The sequence below is a fragment of the Nelumbo nucifera genome, chromosome 1 (assembly GCF_055504915.1).
Source record: "Nelumbo nucifera cultivar China Antique chromosome 1, China Antique-T2T, whole genome shotgun sequence".
Classification (NCBI taxonomy): Eukaryota; Viridiplantae; Streptophyta; class Magnoliopsida; order Proteales; family Nelumbonaceae; genus Nelumbo; species Nelumbo nucifera.
The window spans coordinates 115151735-115173770 of NC_142649.1; the positions used below are offsets into that span (position 1 = coordinate 115151735).

General features: G+C 38.9%; 1 protein-coding gene across 4 annotated transcripts; it reads left to right on the forward strand.

Moving 5' to 3' along the window:
- Nucleotides 1-13689: 13689 nt before the first annotated feature.
- On the forward strand, nucleotides 13690-22036 carry LOC104601872 (Sec14p-like phosphatidylinositol transfer family protein). Of its 4 annotated transcripts, none has more exons than XM_010265372.3 (7): nucleotides 13721-13878; nucleotides 14230-14396; nucleotides 16363-16452; nucleotides 16906-17082; nucleotides 19054-19152; nucleotides 19239-19484; nucleotides 21494-22036. In XM_010265372.3, the coding sequence occupies exons 3-7, from the start codon at nucleotides 16393-16395 to the stop codon at nucleotides 21791-21793; spliced, it is 882 nt and encodes a 293-aa protein (XP_010263674.1). In that variant the 5' UTR covers nucleotides 13721-13878; nucleotides 14230-14396; nucleotides 16363-16392; the 3' UTR covers nucleotides 21794-22036. The 4 variants fall into 4 exon arrangements, with proteins under 4 accessions (XP_010263672.1, XP_010263674.1, XP_010263675.1 ...); XM_010265373.3 differs by having other exon boundaries at nucleotides 14230-14375; XM_010265370.3 differs by lacking the exon at nucleotides 14230-14396 and having other exon boundaries at nucleotides 13690-13878.

The following is a 22036-nucleotide window of genomic DNA, read 5'->3' on the forward strand; positions in this document are numbered from 1 at the left end:
CTCACTTTTACTATTTCCAATCATACAAAAAATAAAAAAAAATGGCGTAAATGAAAATTTCCTAATTAATAAATAAATAAGCAAACAAATAAAATAACAATACAAAGAGAAGTCTTAAGCAAAGGTTAGCCAAAATTTACACTCGACCAATGAAATTTGCATTGCAAATTAACAAATAAAGCCTAAAATGCTTTTTGTTATTTGTTAACATGACCGGAGTAATCTTAGCTCGAGCTCCATCTCAACTAGTTGTAATCCATAAAGATAAGCGAAGCTGAACATTTCTCCATTTATGTAGTACCACCATATGCAAGGTATTGAGAAAAGCTAGATGGCACGACCATCCTCCTATCATATTACCCTCTGAAGTCTGAACTCAACATTCGGATTGGGCCAAGTCTTGGGAACTTAAAATCACCCTCAACAGAAGATGGCCTAATCCGATCCGAGATACTAAGATCCCATTTGGGAGGGCTTCAATATTGATTGAGCCACTTCTGAGAAGCCCATTGTTACTGCAAAGGATGGGGCCGAGGGCAACAAGCCAACAAGGTAAATTTGCTTCCTAAGTGATGGCCGATGTGTCTAACTCTAGCCTAAGAAAACGTCAGAGGCCACGGGTGTTATACCAGGGGCGGAGACTCAAACGATCAAGTTAGTTAAGTGCTTTAAAGGGGTCGGACCAAGCTTGAGACAAGGGCTCATATGAGGTCACTCTAGAGCAAGAGAGCTAGATAGCAGTAACAAGCAAGATACCCTTACCTGGAGATGGGCACTCCTATTTTACTTGACCTTGCCTTGGAGTGGTTGGAGCTTGTTGGGAATGGACAACTAGGATCTTGTATGGCTGATGCCACATGGCTCAATCATGGGCCTTGCCATATGCGCCTATATCACTTGCCCCCCACTCTCGAGGCAGTGATAGTCGACGTCGAATTGGTGTGTTGAGCTGAGACCTTGGCTTCAACCAAAGAGAATACCATAGCACCGTGTGGAGGCATATGATGGAGCGTTTGGTAGAGGCCTCGGCTTTGGTTGGAGAGGACATTATACAGATGCACGGAGGCGTCGACCTCGGCTTCTGAGAGCTCCCCTAGGTAACCCTGTGGTGGCGGTTCTTTTGTTGACTTCTTGCTTCTTTGGGAACTGTGTTGAGCCGAGGGGGCAAAACCGTGTGTGGGACAGTTGTGAGGCACTCACGCTCGTCGACCATGCTTCATACGAGTGTCGTCACGAATCCGTGCATGGGACAGGCGTTGGCATTGATTGACCGTGGTTGTGCATGAGACGGGTCGCCTAGTTCGAACTATTACTGGTCTGGAGTCGGTGGGTGGACTGGCTAACCTGCTCGGCATCGTTTCGTATCCCCGAGGTCGATGCCATGTGGCACGCATCAGTTCGGGTTGTCAGGCCGGTAACTTTGCGACTGTTGGATTGAAACGATCTGATCTGTAGGTTTCCCTTTAAATAAGTCCATTGGTTGAGGTAGTCACTACCATTTGCTTGCTTCCACTTAAGCCTTCAAAGACCTTGGCCACCTACTAGTCGAACCCTTAGACTTCTTCTTCAACTCAGACTACTAGGTAAAGGACTTCTCCCACAACCATGTCGTATTTTGACTTCGGTTCCGAATGCTATGAGCTTCCTAACCTCTCAGACACCAGCATGCCCTGTTCCACCTCGTCCAGTAGTGAGGATACCACCAGTGAATCTAAGAGCTCCCCTCAGGCCCTTGGAGTCTGGGTACTAAGGGAGAGGATTGCCCATGGAGGTGCTGGTAGCCGGCGGGGCAAGGAATCTCATGATGAAAGTACTGGCTCTACGAGGCCGGGGGGGATGCCATAGGGAACGTTGTAGTGTGTCTCGAAGTGGTGGAGTCGGAGTAGGCCGAGGACCCCACTCCTAAGGAGTTAGCCAAGGCTGAAGGCCGAGGTGTGATTCTAATGTGTTATTCACGCTCCGACCTGGATAGTGAACTCAACAAAGAGCAAGTGAGGGTCGGGAACATTTTAGTGTGTCTCAAAGTGGTGGAGTCGGAGTAGGTCGAGGACCCCACTCCTAAGGAGTTAGCCGAGATGTGACTCTAATGTGTTATTCACGCTCCGACCTGGATAGTGAACTCAGCAAGGAGCAAGTGAGGGCCTTCGCTAAGATGTACCATATTCCTAGGGGCTATAGGCTTAGAGTCCCCAACATCAGCGATGGGCCATGGTAGCCGGCCGAGGGGAGGTGTGTGTGCACAGGCACTACCTTCACTTCGGCCTCCAATTTCCTATTCGCTTGCTCATCTCCAAGCTCCTCAATTGCTACAATATTTCCCTCAATCAGCTAGCTTCCAACACCGTTAGAATAATCATGGTAGTCCGAGGTGTCATCCAATAGGCCTAGAGGATGTTGTGTAGCTCATCGGCCCAAAGACCCTTAGCTCTATCCAACCTTGTCTTTAGTCCCTCCAAAATGGTTCTGTTGGTGACCTCGGTCAGGCCGTTGGTTTGGGGGTAGCCGACTAAGGTGTACTGCTGCTTTATTTCGAGGCTTGCACACCATTCTTTGAGCCTTGCATCGTCGAACTACTTGCCACTGTCAATGGCGAGCATGTGGGGGATGCCGAAGCGGTAAGTGACATTCTTCCATAAGAAGTTTTGGATCATTTTGGCCGTAATGGCTGCCAAGGGCTCAGCCTTGACCCACTTGGTAAAATAGTCTACCATGATGACCAAGTACTTTTTGTTTACAGTGGCTTGAGGGAAGGGGCTAGGGAGGTCCATTCCCCACTTAGAAAAGGGGCATGAACTGCTAAGGGCTGAGAGAGTTGTGTCTAACCAATGAGAGATGGAGTGTCTCTAGCATCGGTTACACTTTTTCACTAGCTAAGGCTCTACCTCCGAGGTGGTTGCCGCAAATGCCTTCGTGGATCTCTTAGAGCACATACTTGCCCTCCTCTCGACAGAGGCATCGGAGGTAGGGCAAGGTGAAAAATCTTTTGTACAGTTTGTCTTCGAACAGGGCATAATGGGTTTCCTGCCATCGGACTCTCCTTGCTTCGTTATTGTTCGAGGGGAGTTGTTTGTGCTGCAAGTAGGTAAGGATGGGGCCCATCCAATAGGACTTGGCTTGTACTGAACACACCTATTTCTCCTCAATGATGGGTCACACAAGTTTCTCAACATGCATCGTTCGGCCGAGGTGCTGGAAGTGGCTGGTTAGCTCTTGAATTTTGGCCAAGTGCTTAGCCATATTTGGTTCTCTGGCTTCGTACTCCCCGTTCACTCGGTTCATCACTGATTGAGAGTCACTAAAGATCTCAATGTGCTTGGCTCCGAAGTCTTTGGTGAGTTGTAGTCTGATGAATAGGACCTCGTACTCGACTTCATTGTTAGAAGTTGGGAAGCTAAACTTGAGGGCATATTCTATCTCGCTATCATTTGGGGTGAGAAGTATGATGCCTGCTCCACTTCCCTTGGCGTTGGAGGACCCATCCACAAATAGTCTTCAGGTCGGTCGAAGTCCCTCATCTTCTATGGGAGCCTAGCTGAGGTTTTTGTTGAAGGTGCAGTCCACCATGAAGTCCGCCAAGGCTTATGCTTTGATGGAAGGTCTCGGCTGGTAGTGCAGGTCAAACTCGGACAATTCAATGTCCCACTTGGTCAGCCGACTAGAGGTCTTTGGCTTGGAGAGTACAAACTTGAGGGGCTGGCTGGTCAATACCATGATGCTGTGAGCTTGGAAGTAGGGCCTAAGTTTCCTAGCTGAGACCATTAACGCGAAGGCTAGTTTCTCCACCTTGGGGTATCTGGTCTCGGCGTCGCAAAGGACCTTACTGACGTAGTAGATCAGCCTATGCACTCCTTCACCTTCTCACACTAGAATAGATCTAACAGCCTCATCCCTGATCGAGAGGTATAGGAGCAAGGTCTCTCCCGGGAGGGGCCGTGTGAGCAAAGGTGGCGAGGTGAGGTAGGACTTCAGTTCATCAAAGGCTTTATGGCATTCTTTGGTCCACTAGAAGTCCTTCAGTTTCTTGATGGCTCGGAAGAAGGGTATGCAGCAATCAACCGACTTTGACATGAATCGACTAAGGGAAGTTACTCGGTTGGTGAGCCCTTGTGTTTCCTTGGTGGACCGAGGTGGCTCCATGTCAAGTATAGCCAGAATCTTCTCTAAGTTGGCCTCTATGCCCCACTGGGTGATGACAAAGCCCAAGCTGGCGCCAAAAGCACACTTGCTAGGATTAAGCTTCATGTTGTACTTCCCTAGCACTATAAAGGTCTCACCGAGGTCAGAGGTGTGGTGGTCAACTTTCAAGCTCTTCACTACCATGTCGTCGATGTAGGCCTTGACGTTTCTTCCCATATGGTCCTTGAACAGTTTGTTCACCAACCATTGGTAGGTCGCTCCAGCATTCTTCAATCCAAAGGGCATGACCTTGTAACAGTAGGTGCCATGCTCAGTGATGAACAAGGTCTTCTCCTTATCCTCGGGCTACATCTTGATCAGATTGTGTCTAGATAAGGCATCCATAAAACTTAACAGCTCGTACCCTGTGGTGGCATCGATGAGGTGGTCGATCATCGGCAAAGGAAAGCTGTCTTTGGATCATGCTCGGTTGGGATCTGTGAAGTCAATACAAATTTGTCATTTCCCATTAGCCTTCTTAACCATGACCACATTGGACAACTAGTTAGGATAATGTACTTCTCGAATGAAGCCGGCATTGAGTAGCTTGTCTACCTCCTCTTTGATGGCTTTCCAACGCTCTTCATCTTCTTTTATCGAACTGACCTACAACTTGGGTCCACACTTAGCCTATGAGTAATGACCGAGGGGTTAATTCCTGGCATGTCAGTGTTAAACCAAACAAAGATGTCGGCATTAGATTTGAGGAAGCTTAACAGTTCGGAAAGTGTGTCTAGAGGAAAGTAGGACCCGGTACACGTCATCTTCTCGGGCTTAGCCTTGTCTAGGGGATCCGAGGCGAGGTCCTTAACTGGCTAGCCTCAGCTTGCTGGCTCGTCATTGAGGTCAAGTCATTCCAACGACAAAACTTCTTTATTTTTTCCTTTTAGTGCTACCAAGTAGCACTGTATAGTTGTCTATTAGTTCCTCCGGACAACTCCAGCTCCATGCTCGATGGGGAACTTCATCGAACATTAGCTTATAACGTTCAACAAGCTGATAGAACATTAGAACTCTATTGTTTTCTTTCCATCGAATGTTAGCTTATAGCAGTGGTAACTATTGTGGAATCTCAACATTAAGTTCATGAAACCTCATTGTTTAACTCCATCTTTTTTTCATTTTTGCTCCATTTTTATTTTTCTCTGATCCCTTTCTTTCTCTCATTTTTTTTTATTCTAACGCCTTATTTTTGCTTTGGTTTTTTCATCAAAGTGTGTCAATATGATATTCATAAATATCAAATATTTGCCTATGTTAAGTTAGGACTATATAATTGTCATTTTCACAAATATAAGTACTTATAGGATAAGCTCACCAACCACCGCAACACAAATAAATACTTAAAATAATTGTAAGTGGTCTGACAAAATACATCCCAAATACTAATAAATACTTATTAGAATAATTACTTAAAAATAGGGCTGCAATTGAGTGGAGCTCTGCTCAAATAGTTTTATCTCAAAGTCGATTAGGCACGCCTAACATACGTGCATACGTACATACATACATACATACATACATGGATCAGTGACAAATACCCCCTTGAACTTTTACTTTGCGACAAATACCCCTTGACTGCTAAGTCAAATGACAAAATGCATTAAATCACCAAAATACCCACCTAAACTTTCTGTATTTTCTTTTTCCTGCCATTTTCTCTGAAACCCTAATTGACCAAAAATACCTCCATTTTCTCCAAATGAAACCATCTAAAATAATAAGAATCATTTCATTGGCATATATATATATATATATATATATATATATATATATATATATATATATATATTTAATTCTTGATTCATTTCACTCACATTGAATGTCTCTCTTCATCTTAAAATGTAAAACTTACCCACTCCTTTCTCCAATAACTCAATAAAAAACAATCAAAACCATAAATCTATATCTATTAGAATGAAACCACTAACATTCCATTTGAATATTAAATCTAGGCAAAAATCTATAAGGATCTATGGGAGAAATCAAGAGAGCTTTAATGTTATATATAATATAAGGATATATAATATTCATTTTTTAGCTTTTGAGCCAAACTCAAGCTCTTGAATATTTGATAGAAATGATCTCAAACTAATAAATTTACTTCAAATTGAATTCAAACTCGAACTTAATAATATTTTAGTCGAATTGAGCCAAAACATGTAGAAGCTCGGCTTGGCTTGACTTGGCTTGATTATGATTTATACCTACTTAAAGATAAGTACTTATTGGTAATTAAACTTAAAAAGATAATATTTAAACATGCGATCATAGGTCGGGACGTCGGGTTAATATTTTTAGATCTAAATCCAACCCAAAGTCATAAGAATCTAGCTAACCTAATATGAGGCGTGGTTCAAATTTGCCCGATCCAAGTTGATTTTTTTTTTTTTTTTTCAAGGCTTGGTTTAGAGGGGAATGTTAGGGCATGAAGCCCGGATTAGTTACAGTTGATGGCTGTGTTAGCGGCTGGTTTAACCAATAATAATTTCCCACGTTATCATGTGGAGCTAATCTGGATTCCAAATCAAGAGTATTCACATTTCTAACGTTCTTCTTTTGCTTAACCCGATGCAAGGGGAAGTTCAAATATTTGTACTTGAATCTACCCAACATGATAATAAAGTCAAGGCATTTACATGAATTCCAAGTAGGGGTGAGAAATAAATCGAAAAACTGAATCGATCAAAATCGAATAAAAAATTCGGTCAATCAAATCGGTTGATTGTGGTTAATCGAGTCGACCGGTATACATATATTTATATATATTATATATTTTTTATACATTATAAATTAATAAATATGCATTATATATAAATATATTTATAATATATAATATATTATTTATTATTTCAAATATAATATTATATAAATAAATATTTTTAGTATTTTATAACATATTTATATATTTTTCTATAATAAATATTGTAAATAATAAAAGCCGACAAACCGAATCGGTCAACCAGTTAACCGATCAGCTTCAATTCAATTTTGATTACCGGTTTTCCAAAAACCAATAACCTTGATTCGGTTTCAAAAATTAGCCTACACTTCAATTAACCAAACCGTGAGCATTTGATATCTTTGGTATCGAATTAATGCAGCTGAGTTTTTATACAAAAACTTAATTGACACAAAGTCCTTGACTAAACTAGTAATTTTATCAACCCAAAAAAAAAAAAAAAACGCCAGCTAACTTTCTCAATATTTCCACTACATCTATGATCTATCCAAGATTTAGAGTGCACCTCACACCGATCTCACAGTCCCATTCCACAGTATATTGAAAATGTCTTCAGTATGGGAGATGTTCCCTGATGATGCACAATCCGGCCGATCTTAGCTGTCAACGATCTTGCCTCTGAACTGGGTGGCAGGGACCTGAAACAGAGGGAGAAGAGAAGCTCCGAGGAGAACCCGGCGTAAGGGCTTCGAAGCTCAAGTTAGAGTCTTTCAAAGGCAAGATAGACCAGATAGCGCAAAAGTTAGCATACCTCGTTCCTGGGGGGTAGGAGCCTTTTATAACCACTTCGCGCACTCACTTCCAGGCTTCCGTCAGATCGGGCATGATTGCTTCTGAACTCCTGCCAGTTCGGATGTCATTTCCTCTAGCCGGACAGAACCGCCACTGCTCCTTTTGTCGGAGCCGTCTCTGCGGCTAGTAACGACGGTGGCAAGTGGCGGTAGCAGGAGGCCGTTTGAAGTGCGGCTGTCAGGCGTCAGATCCCAAATCAGTCAGGTGCGTCGCCCTTGGATACGGACGTCCTTGGTGTCAAGTACGTTTGGTCAGCCTGGTGTTTTGGAAGCGAAGTGTTGGAGTGGCGAGCGAGATGTCTTGAGTTCGGTTTGGGGAGTGTTCCGAGTTGCCATGGGCCAGCTCGGGTCACAGCTTTGTGAGGCTTGGGGCCCAATATAGTTCGTGCTCCTTGCAGGGAGCTCGGGTTCTCAGTAGGGAGCTCGGGTTCTTAATAGGGAGCTCGGACTCTTGGTAGGGAGCCCGGGCTCCTTTTAGAGCGATTTGGTGGAGTTCAGGTTCAGTAGTGAGCTTGGACTTGCTTTCGGTGCTCGCTTCGGGCGCTCTACTGTCCCGAGTTGCTTGTTTTTGCCACGTGTCAGGTGATTGCGAGGTCGGGCCAAATTCCCCTTCATCATTCCCAATGTGCAGCTGGAACACATTGCAAGGTTAGAGTGAGGAACTCTATGTGAGGACCAGATCCGGACTCTCCCAAACTTTTGAAACTGACTAAACATTTTGCTTCAAAAGGTTCAAAACTTGAGTTAATTTTCCATTTGTTGTTAGGAATGGCAACAGGGCAGCTTTGAGGCAGGGATCATATTCCCCATCCCTAACCCCAATTATGAAATTAACCTCCATCCCTGTCCCCGACCCCTACTAGGGATAAAATTTGTCATTCATCCCCGATCCCCGACGGAGATGGGTTCCCCGTGGAGACCCGAATCCCCGAATTTTTTAAATAACAGTATTTTTTTGAAAAATAAATTTATTTAAAATAAATAAAATTTTTAAATTATAAATAATTTTTTAAATATATTTTGATATATATATATATATATATATATATATATATATAATTGGGGTCGGGGCAGGGACCTCACTCCCCATCCCCGACTCCATAAGGTCAGGAAAGTCGGGTCCTAGTCGGGGATAGGGAAAATTGTCATCCCTATCTGTTGCCGAAAAAAACAAAATTCATGACTGAAGGCACAAACACCAAAGGTTGCATATAAATATTTAGGCTCAGTTTGGAAGAAGTACAAATGCAAATTGGTAGAGTGCAAATACAATCAAAATAATACAAAATACAAGGTTTTACACACTACAAATTTGCATTTGTACTCCTTCCAAACTTAACCTTATCAACACCACCATCACAAATGATAACCATACAATTTGTTTCAAAACCATTCATATTTCTACCAATTGAAACATTGGACTCAACTAGACGTGTATGAATTTGTTGAGAAACATTCAAAAAATCGATTAATATATCTATACCGTAGGACCCAACCACAAAATCTATTTTTATTTGAAAAAAATAATCATTCCTGGATTGCCAAACAAAATACCACATTATAGCCAGCCATTGCCAAGAAGATAACTAAGGGTCTGTTTGGTTTGCAGGAATAAGGGTCTGGAATTGGAATTGTAATGGATTATTCCAATTCTAACTGTTTGGTTGGGCGGAATTGGAATCTTATTCCCATTCTTGGTGGAACGGCATTCCCTCCCCCTCCACTGGGAATGAAATCTCATTCCTACTGATTCCAATTTTCATTTCCATTCTTGTCTGAACCAAACAGACAACGGGTTCCGATTCCAATTCCAACTATAAACCAAATGGGTTAGTTTGCTCCTAGCAACAATAAAGCCCCTAGCAAACCTCCATAGGAAAAGTTTAAACCTCCAAAGAATTCTAAATTTCCAAGTTTTCTTCAAAAGGACAAGGAATGACTAATGAGGGGCACAGATTCTTATTTTCCTACTTCCAACTAGACTTGTTCATGGGTCAGGCTTGGGCTTGGCTTTTGTCAAAATTCTAATGGGCCCGACCCAAAGTCCGAACCTGAGATAGTATAAAATTGGGCCCAAAGCCCAGCCCATGAACAGGTCTACTCCCAGCAGAGTGCCATGTAAAAATCTTTTATAAAGAAAATGCCTTTAGAATTCCCGGTCCAAACAAATCTACCCACTCATTAAAAATGTGTAGCTAAGATATCGTGAACATCCTTGTCCCCAAATAAGTTAATTCAAAATCTCTTGGTTCCAGTAGTGGTTATTTGGATAAATGCGTTTTCTGCTTTCTAACCTGAGTATTCTTCCATAGTTTTGGGTCTAGGCCCATTAGACTATTGTATTTCTAGGCCCATTAGTTTTGGGTCTAGGCCCATAAGTTAATTCATCTCCTAGTTTGCTTGAATCCTACATGGAAAAATTAAAGTGTTGAGTTTATTACTAGGAGATGGCCTTTCCTTTATGGGGACCTGAATGGGTGCATATACATATGGTCTCTCATGGCTTAGTGGGTGGTTGGGGATTCTCTTTCACGCATGGGCTGGGTTGGGGTGTGAACGTGTGGGTGTGGTTTACCTGCCTATTTTTTATGACTATAATTTTTGAATTCGAGCAATTGTGATTTTTCATTTTATTTTATTTTTTTATTTTCGAATTCAAACAGGTGACTGCTCATTTTCTTTTCTTTCTAAACAAAGTATCTTTCGGTTGAATTAGCACTCCTTTGTCGTAACCTTTAATAATGGCATCTCTCAGAACTCAAAAGAGTCGCCACCTCTCTTTCTTACACTAGAAACTCTATTTATACCACCATGCATGTTTCACTCTCTACATTCATTCATTCTCTGCATAATGCATTTCATTACCGAGTTGAGAGATTGCTACAGTTCGTGATGCTCAATATTCTGAGTGCACGGTTATTGAGTATTGAATCCTAGAGTAGAATGCCGAACTTCCTATACTGCACCTAACATAATCCAGAGGAGGCAAAAATTCTGCTTAAGGACAGCATTATAAACACGCCTCAGCCGATAAGTCTTCTAACTCCCATTTACATTTTTGTCCTCTGCACAATAGCATCCTCTTACTCGCACAACAGAGACATCGAAATCCATTTTTAGTTCTTATGCGGGAGACTCCCAAATATTCAACTCCGAATTTGGAGATAATTCAACCCTAATTGATAATCAAAAGCCTGTGAATTTTGATGAATACAAGACTTTTCCCTTTTGGAAGCCAATTACGTACATCTCCTTTTAAATAATAGGAATTAAAAAATCAAAAGCAGCAGACAAGCAAGTAATGAAAACTTTTGCAATTTTATGAGCTGTTTTATTTGCAAAACGATGAGCATGAATCACCAAATAAGTAGAAAGAAGGAAGGTGAGATATTGAAAATATCTCCCTTATCCTCTTCATGACGAGACCGAAATGTTTCTGATATATATGGCTAATGACTTGTTGGAACATTCTTGTGACCAGATCCGATCCTTCCCAACTCCAATAAAATATGAAGACTCAATATGATCTATCAATAGAAAATTACTTAGGCAGTGTTTGGCCACATTGGTGTCATGTCAGAAAAAAGTGGTGCTTTAGAAAATGCTCTTATTTGGCATTATTTTTTTTAAAAAAATATTACTCCAAATTATGTTTTAGAAATCGAAAAAGTGTGATATGAAGAAATGTCAAGTTTAATGTTTTCTTAAAAAAACAGCCTAGTACTGCCTACAGTGCAATGACGTGGCATCATCTTAGGCATTGTGCATTACATTATATGATACTAGTACATATATGCTAAAAACAGTTATATGATACTAGTACGAAATAAAACCAATGCCTGTTTTCTCAAAAAGATAGCCTATGTAACAACATGGATACTAAACAAAAAAAAAAAAAAAGCCGCTTTCTAAAAAAACAGTGCAACAACCCTAATGCATGCAACACGTTTTTTCTTTCAAAAAACATCTATGAAACAAAAGACATCGATGCCAAATACCTCCTTAATTAAATATACGTATATGATTAAATAGGGTAAGTCCAGAATAGCAATTGATTGATTACCACTTTTATGATGATAACGGTTTATTGGTTATAAATTTCTCAGGTATCATAATCACGGTGGAACCTTAATTATATATCTTGTCTATGAAAAAGAAAAGTTTGAGGGCTTTGACTTGCTCCGTCGTCATTCATGACGTGTTTGATGGTGAGAGGTGAGATCTGAGAACCATCCCAGCTCAGGATTGTTGAGTTTGATAATTCCACGACGGCACGACGTTCAGCTTCAACATCGGAGGCCATAAAATGTTGGTTAAGACTTAAGAGTGTGTCTGACGTCATTGTTTCACAATATATATGAATATCCCTCCAAAACAAATATCCACGCCTTTCGAGGTGGATTGGCTAGTGGGTCTACGTCAAGGTAGAGACTAGAGAGAGACTAATTAATGGTTTGGTTCCTGTGTCCCAAACTGACGGATCTTCAATGTCCAATTCTAGAATACAGATCCAACGACCATGATTGATTCACCTGTTGTCCATTTCTGGGTACTAGAAGTACAAAGCTGCGACCTCAACTCACCTGCACTTTAGGTACGCGGTGAGTTGAGGTCCAATTCTAGAAGTACTAACCTTTCCACATGGATCTTTTCAAATTCCAATCCGACGGTGAATTAACGTTGGGCACCTCAACCCTATTTCTAATATCAGAATTTACAGAGAAACATCACTTGAAACAATCTACGGTTGGACAATCCACAGGGGCTTGCCTTGGTTTCTATCTGTACACTAGCCGTAGCCGTAGTATGTAGACAACTCTCAATTACAATCTGGAAAGGTCACAAAGACTTTTTCTCTTTTGGAAAAACACTTAAGAAGTAAAAAAGTCAAAATGTACGTGGAAGCAAAGCCCCTTTCATTGTTGACTTTTCTGTTTTATTTTGTGTTTTTCATTTTACTGTTCAGTTATTCCATACTATAAAAAGGAAAAGAAACATTTTTTTTTTTTACTTTTCTTTTCGTTAAACATGTTTCGTTTATTTGTTCCAAGTTCAATGATTTACTACAGTACTATACTTCAGTTTGTTTATCAGTATTGGACTCCATTTATTGGTGGTGCTAATTTTATTTGCATTGGTTGCATTTGATTAGTTGAGTGCAAATTTTGGTTTACATTTGTTTTGGGTTTTACTCTATTTTGTTTGTTTGTTTGAGAGGAGTAAGCTCAGTTTAGAAGGAATACAAATATAAATAAAACTTTGTATTTTGTATATATTTATACTCCTCCCAAGCTGAGCGAAAATAAATGTGGTCCACCTTCTAACAAGGGAAAGTTAATTAAATTATTAAAGTAGAAAGCTGTGCACTCCAATAGGAGTGAAATGGGAATTAAATGCAAATGTCACACAAGTAGCATTTGTAGTCACAAATAAATACCTGTATTATCGGATACCTGGCTTGGCTTGCGTAGAGGAACATTGGGGGCCCGCAATTAAATGGGGGCCCAATTCTGTTTTCATGTAGGGGGAGGATTCTAGATCAAAGGGCCCACGGACGGCTTTTGACAAAGAATTAAGAATCCTAACTGGAAAAACTGCCGTATCGACTTCAGGAATCAGTTCATTTGGGACCCATCAAGTGGTAATGGGCCCTGTACAAAAACGCCACGTCGGAAACAAATGGCAATCTTCCAAAGAGGAAATATCGGATGGCTAAATCATTAACTCATCATGTGATTTTGGATGTAAACTAGTCCACCTGATCAACGGATGTCGTCGTCGACACTTCTGTGTAGTAGTCGGTCGTTACCGTATACCTTCATTTCTATTCAAATTATTTATTATTTTTAATAAAAAATCCTGTATGTAGATTGTAGACTGTAGTATTCCCTAATCCCTAGTACCCAGAGAGAGAGAGAGAGAGTCCCGTGTGAACAAAATAATTTATTTCAATGCTGAGTGAGAGGGAGAGATTAGAATTTAACTATTTAAGGAAGCAATTAAATGAAATTCTCGTGAGGAGAAAGAACAAAACGCATCTCGTGCCTCTCTCTTTTTTCTTTTCTCCTCCGCTTCCAAGTAGAAATCTCAATTCTTTTCTTCCCCAAAATAAAAGTAGGGGAGAAAAAACGGAGCTAGAGCTTTCTGTCTCTCCTCCTTCTTCAGCAGGTATGTTTGCTGAGATACATTCTCATTTCTCTCCCTTAGAGGAACAGAGGTGTCCCAAGACTTCGACGGTTTCTATCACTCTTAACGCATTTTTTAATTTATGTTACTTCCCTCTGCGATTTTAGTTATTTTTCATAACTTGTTTTGCAATTGTGAAGAAAGCTTCTTGTTTTAGATGTATATACATTTTTCTCAGTCCTGATTCAGATCTCTATCTGCAAGGTGTCTTTGATTCTTCGCTATGGTGGATCTTTTTTGTCTTTTTCGTTGCTGTGGATCTTAACTGATTTTAATTTCATAATGCGTTGGCTCCCTTTCTGGTGTTGTTGATGATGAATTCTTTTGTTTCAGCTTTTTTGGGGGTTTTACTTGTGCTTAGAAAGATCTTAACTTGGCGTTCTCTCTGGTTTAAGTGTATTTTCTGAGTGGTTAAGCTCGAAGTTATTACCTCAGTATCCAAGACTCAAGCTGCAGTTTGTCGTACGCCTAGAGCAGAGGTCCTTGCTGGCCTTCCCCATGTATGTTTGCAAGTGTGATCGGATTTTAGTCTTTATGTGCATTTTACGTTACGGGGAGATTCTTGATGAATTAGACGAAGATATTTCACCTTCGGTGGAATGATATGAATAAATGAATATTATGACGATGAGGATGACAAGATTATGGTGTTGCCTACTCGTTCTTCATCTCTATGTGCAAAATTCAGAACGAGGGGACCTTGTTGGTTGATAAGAAATATCCAAAAAAAGAACAAGAAAATACAACGAATTGGGTCTATAAGTATTTGGTCAAAACTGACAACACGGGATGAATGTGTAGACATCCAGGTGTCATTGAACCCACTTTTGGGGGATGTGCCTATGGCGAATTTTCATTTTAGAAAGAACGAAAATGGAACGCCATAGATGCGGCTAATTTGAAGAGATTACCAAGCTTTTCCAGGATAATATCTAATTCCAACATTGAGGGTCCTTTTTATCTGCATGCTTTAAAATTTCAGTAATAACTGCATACATGCTTTGGTGCTGTTGAATTTCTGGAATCTGCCATCACTTTCTTTCTTCATTTGCTTGTGAATTGTGCTATTGTTGAAGTTGAATGCATCAAGTATCATTGTTAGGGTAACATTTTCTCTTAATTTGGAGGTCATCTTTGGAGCTCTTTCCGTTTGATGAAATTAATTTGTGCTTCTGTTGAATGCCACTGGTGATAGCATATTTTTGTCAATCTTCTATTTTGCTTTTGGCATGAAGTATATTTTTGCCATAAAAAAGGAGGTATATGGTATTGTTTGCATGGCGCAACTACTTGTAATTTGTGATACGGGATAGGTGTTTAGATTCTACATTATCCAAGTTGGTTTTTCCTAAAGCTTCTATTTTTTCCCTCCCCACTCTATCTGGCTCTAGTAAGAATAATGTAAGCATGTTATTTTTCAGCTGCTCCCACAGTATTATAATGAAATACTTTGAGATCAAAACAAGGAACATCAGGTAGCAAAATCTCAGAGATGATAAGACCTTTTTCACCATAGCTGGTATAAGAAAGAACCAAAATCTCTATATCAAATTACTTGCTTGAGCTAAAAAAAATGAAATGCATCTTCTGTAACATAAGCATGAAATGGCTCAATAAAGTTGAGAATCATATGCTGCCAAATATTATTAAAGGCCCACAAGCCATTCAATTGATAATCAACTGTAATAGTCTCAAATCAATTTAATTTGCCAGACTGGTACAAGTTAGGTACTGTAACAAAGAGGCAAGGGTCTTATTACCTGACGAAGACCCATAATTTGGGTTTTACCTCATGCATGCAAAATGCCTTTGTTTCCCTGCATCCCCTGATCTTTAAGAAAAATATTACATAAGCTCCTATTGTTTAAGGACCTTTATATTACATATAAACTTTTTCCAGGAGAGTGATAATATACATTTCAGGATATCAAGGCAATTTTTTTTCTTATCAGGTTACTGTGATGAATGAGATCCTGCAGGATAGCCCTATTTGGGGATGGGCAGCTACCAGCTGGATTTTATTTTGTTCTCTTTGTTTTCAACATACTATACCATGTGGCATTTGCTTTCACTAAAAATGATTTGAAGATCATATGGATCTTATGTTTTGACAAGCATATAATTAAATGAAGAGAATTGTTGGGAGATGGAGGACACATTAAAGAAATATGTATTGATTTTGTATAGTTATTAAAACTTTTCTTTGGCAACAGTTAGATCTTTTTGAACTCTATGAAGTAGCATCTTAGAAGTTTAATAAAGCTCTGCAATTCATTGGTTTAGGCTATTCATTTGATACCCAGATGTGTTTTAAACTGTGCTTATGCTCCTAAAAAATCTCAAATCTCAATTTAGAAGATTTTTTTAACTTACTAATTTTAGATGACCAAATCAGTTTGCCTGGATTGGTAGAAATTTGAGAACTGTTTTAAATGATCTAATATGAGGTTTACTGTCTAATGTCAGGCTGCATTTTAAGCTTGGAAACTTGTGAACATGTTTCGGAGAAAGCACTCTCATAATCACCAGGAGAATGATTCTTCACAAGATGCTAAGGTAATAAGAGAATTAGACATAGACAAGATAGGTGTAACATGTTTATTTGATTTATTTGATTACAATTGCGAATTGACTTAAGGAGGATTCATTGCTTTTTGTTGATGATAATTACCTTGATTTTGCTCCATGAATCTTTTGATTGATCTAAGCATTGACTGATGTCATTTTCAATGCATAAACATAAGACTGTCCATCAAGTGGTTCACCAGCCATGCAAAAAATGCTCTCTTAGTGATGGCACATCTCATTTCAGTACTGTGGATTTTACTAGGAGTTAAAATTAGATTATTATATCAATTGCTTTTCAACCTATTTTATACTGTTTGACTTCAAAAAAGTTAAAAAAAAAACTATTTTATATTTTCCATAATGAAAAATCAATAATTTGAACAAAGATAAAAATCAATGTAATCAATTTTAAATAATGGAAAATCCTTACTCTACAAACAGGTCAATGAGCTCAGGACTGCTATTGGACCAATATCAGGCCGTAGTCTACAGTACTGTACTGATGCATGCCTCAGGAGATATTTAGAAGCTCGGAACTGGAATGTCGACAAATCCAAGAAAATGTTGGAAGAAACACTGAAATGGAGGTCAAATTATAAGCCCGAGGAAATCCGTTGGGTAAGCTAGTCCTGTTCAGATCACATGTTTCTATCAATAGGAAAATATTTGGAATTTTTATGTGCTACAGGTCTTTGATTCTTTTCATTGAGTTCTTGATATGATTGTGGGTGTGCTTGTTAATATAATTGATTCCCCATGTAAAAATCTGAATACCTAATCTGTAAAAACTGGCATATTAATTAAGCTTATTCATTATCTTATTGGTAGTCTGTTCCAAGCTTCAAAAGTATAAATACATATTGGTTTTCAGGGTCACAAAAACACTAAATAATGGGAGTTACAACTTTTTAATAGGTATAAACATTAATATCCGTCCTTAGGGGTGCCCACGGTTTGGTTAACCAAACCATAGACATTTTTTTCAAACCGAACTGGTCCTACCATTTTTTTGATTTCTCCGAACTGAAACTGAACAGGTACCACTGGTTAACCGGTAAATCGGTTTTGGTTTTTGACCGATTCAGTTCTTCGGTTTTTTGGTTTTTTATTTTTACAATATATATCATATAAATATATGTATAATATTATTTTATAAATAATTAAAAATATATAATATATTTATAAATAGATTATTATAAATATAATATATGTATATTTATATATAATATACATATAAATATATATACCGGTTGGTTTGGTTAATTGCCGTTTTTTTAGGTTAACCAAAAACCAAACCGGTCCTTTGGTTTTTCAAAAATGCCAAACCGAAACTGAACCGATCGGTTCGGTTTTACGGTTTTTTATGGACACCCCTATCCGTCCTAATATACCTACTTGTGAATTTATCAAACTAAAAAAAGTAGAAAAAAAATAGAATTACAATGGTAAGAAACTCTGGATATGCGATTTTTCCATATCCAGAGTATTGATACTTTGAACCATGGTTTGCTCTACTATCTCATGTGGCAGGGAAAACCTTCAGAAAGAATTAAGACCACAAAAATTCTTTTATTGATACAACTGAAAGACTTTTCAACTGAATTATCTAACCTTTCAAATAGTACAGCTGGACCTAGAAATTCTCATGTGGAGAACCAAATACAAAGAAATGATGCATGTAATAGGTGAATGGCCAGTTATATTGAAATATCTTAATGATCTTTCTTAGTAGTTAATATTTTGGAATTTGGAAGCATAAACAAGAGCTAGGAATCCTTCTAAGGTTACTCTAACAGCATTAGACTTGGCTGAAGTAAAAATTATTGAGTAACCACAACAGGAAATGAGCTATGCCCACAAGGAATACTTATTATTAAAAGGCTTTCTATATGACACAACTCAAGAAGTGTATGTGCAAAGCAACACTGAAATATAGAAATTCCCTTGTTCTTTTGAAGGAGCCAATTATGGCAAAAAGTATAACTTATACTGAAGTTGCAATGACTAGGTACTTTGCACTATAAGCATAAACTATAAAGGCTAACACATTTATATGAGTTATTCATTTGGGCTCTCTTTGCAGTTTTTGTTGACATACAATCTATTTAAAGATAAAATGTCTGTTCATCATTCTCCTCGGTGTCATGAGCAAGTTTTTCATATTGGTCCAATGTGAATCCGATTTTACACCATTATTTATTTGTTGCAACTTACATCCAATATCATGAAATAAAGGGAAACTAAAGTGGTATCTGTCCATGGGGTGGGATCAACCATTAATTGTCCCATCCAAGAGATCTCCATTACAGAGAAAAAGGCCAAATATGGGAGGTTCGAAGTGAGGGTGGCAGGTATCCATAGTGGACAGTTACAGTTACCTAGCTTATTGTTGTCTTATGAAAATTCTCCAGCCTGGTGGTACACATCAAATGATAGGACCCTGCTTAAATGCCTGTTTGCTACCTTGTTGTACTTCTAATTGGTGGTTAATCATTCCAAATTGTAAAGGCAATGTTTGAGAATATATAGGATGACTATACATTTTTCATTTATGAAGCTTGAACTTGATAAAATCTATTTGATGATCAGCATGAAGTTGCAAATGAAGGTGAGACTGGGAAAGTGTACAGAGCAAACTTCCATGACCGGCAAGGGAGGACTGTTCTTATATTGAGACCAGGAATGCAGGTTGTGTATTTGGTTTATCTTTCAACACATGCTTGGAATTTTTTGGGTCTTTGAATAATAACAACATTTGCAATTTTCTTTTGCAGAACACATCGTCACAAGATAGTCAGATCCGACATTTGGTGTATCTTATAGAGAATGCTATCCTTAACCTTCCTGAGGGTCAAGAACAGATGTCATGGTTGATAGATTTCACTGGATGGTCATTGAACACCAATGTTCCCATCAAAACTGCCAGAGATTCTGCTAACATTTTACAGAATCACTATCCTGAGAGGCTTGCTGTAGCATTTCTCTACAATCCCCCCAGGATTTTTGAAGCTTTTTGGAAGGTTCAGTTCTAATTCATTCCATAATGCATTTTTGGTTTTTGGTGAATAGGTTGACAAAGTAGTGATTTAAAATCTGAAAAGCCTAGCTATTTGAACAGATATACTTGGGAACCTGCGCCACCTGGAGGACATGCATTGAATGGGAAAATATTAAGATCCATGATACAAATGAACATGTTCTGATTAAGTCATGAGCATTCTGCCATTATCTGTTATTCATTGGCTTGAAAATAGAATATATTCACTGTCATTTTGTTATCAGAACTTTTGATCCAGTGAGTGGTAAGGATCATAGGCACTCGTGGCTTGGTGAGAGCACGTTCATCACTTATTTGAGTGATCCTATTGACAAGTTTATTAATTGTTACTAACCTGGCTGACAGGGGTGGTATAGGCTGTGTTGGGCTTGTCTTTACAAGCAAACCAAGAAATTGTAATTTTAAGACCCTAACTCAACAACCAACTCATTCGTTAGAGAAATAAAGAAAATGAAAATGAAATAATATAAAAACCAAGAGGGTGAACAAGAAAGTGGCAGTTCTATTTATTTTTCCATGTTAGGTTGACAGCCAGCATTAAAACTTTTGCCAAAGTCTTAGGTCATAGATCCTGAATTGTCTTTTTCTGTTCATGATGATATCCATTTTTGCACATGCACAGTGGGAAAAGAGGACAAGGACAACATTTTGTTTTGTTTTCTCTTTTTTTTTTTTGTACTTTCAAGACTTAAATTTAGTACTGTACACCATATATAGCCTAGTAGGTAGGGCTTGCAACTGATCCTATTTCAAACCTGATCCAGATGGTACTGAACATGGATCTCCATGGCAGTCATGTTATAGATCAGGTCATGACCCATGCTTGTGTCAGGATAGTATCTGTCACAGACCCCTTCAATCACAAAAAGACAAATATAACATATCATAACCCAGTATATTTGACAAAAACTCTATTGACGAGTGCTTTTTTTTTTTTAATTCAATGGCTCTTTAATGGATGAGGGCTGTGACACTAACACTTCTCTTAAGGAAAAGATTATGGATCCTAGTTTCATGGAATCATTTTGAATTGATTTTGTTAAAATTAGAAGTCAAATCTGCTATGAGGCCAATTTAAGATCAAATCCAGATGCCCTAATATGTAACTGAAACAAATTTGGAGTTACACGTATCCAATCCCAATCTGCCCTTTTTACAGCATTAGATCTTGGTTTCTTGGTTGTATACAGATGCATCCTAAAGCCTCTTACCTAGCAGATATTGGAAATATGGTATATACTCCATTCAACCTGAATTTATATGGTCAGTATTACATCTAGGCAGTCTCTTGTACAAAATTATCAGCTTGATTACTTCCTCGGGGATCAACTGATATAGATTTACACATAGAATGTTTTCTTGAACTCTTATCTGTCCAGAAAGGGTTCATTTTTTCATTTTGCACACCTTGTATTGTTTCCATATTATTAAACCTGTGGCTGTGGACTTGTACTTGCACTACCTTATGTACAATATTGATGATACCATTTCAAGTGTTAGCAAAGTCCTGTTGACTCAATCAGATCAGCCTTTCTTATTCAATGTTCGGATTATTGTCTTGCTCTCCCAAAAGTTCACTGATGAGAAATTACCAGAATCCTTTCTGATGTTTTACCAAATAACAACTGCATAATGACATTTGTGTCTGGTACCCATTTCTTCTTAGACTGAAACCTTACAGTGCATGTCCATTTGTTTGTAAATTGCTAGTTCTATCTTCAGGGTATGGATACTTCCACATTTTATATTATGGAACCTCTTTTTACTAGATGGAATGCTAAGTGTTAATGTTGGAAGCCCAACAGGTTTTACTTTCTAACGAACCTAATTGCATGCTTCTTAAACTGCAATAATCCGAGCTTCTCTGTTTATTCTTTTTTTTTTGTCATCTTTTTATTTTTGGGAGAAATTGGGCCACTTTTCTTCTCACCACTGTGTGTAATCATCGAGTTCTCACTTATATCTGTGCAGGTTGTCAAGTACTTCTTGGATCCTAAAACATTCCAGAAGGTGAAATTTGTCTATCCCAAGAACAAAGACAGCGTGGAGCTCATGAGTTCGTATTTTGATGTGGAGAACCTTCCAACAGAATTCGGGGGGAAAGCTAAGCTGCAATATGACCATGAGGAGTTCTCAAGATTAATGGCCCAGGACGATGTAAAAGCTGCTAGAGTGTGGGGATTTGACAACAAGCTTCACCACGTCAATAATGGGTATTCGGGAGCAGAGGTGGTTCCGGAGCCAGTGCCTCTTGCACCGCCGGCTAGTTGAGTAGCCCGCCCCAATCCTCATTCCCCTTACTAGTATTTTAAGAAGTCAAAGGATCATGTTTCCTAGTCCCTAGATTCCATTGATCAATGTCTTGAATGATCTCCCTATGGCCCTTGAGCTGATTGGAGCCAATCATAACTGCTATCCTTCTCACTAACAGAAACTGGAACTGAGGTTCCATTTCTTACTAAGAAAGCATACTTCTAATTCTTGGATTTAAGTAAAGGTAATTTCCATTCCATA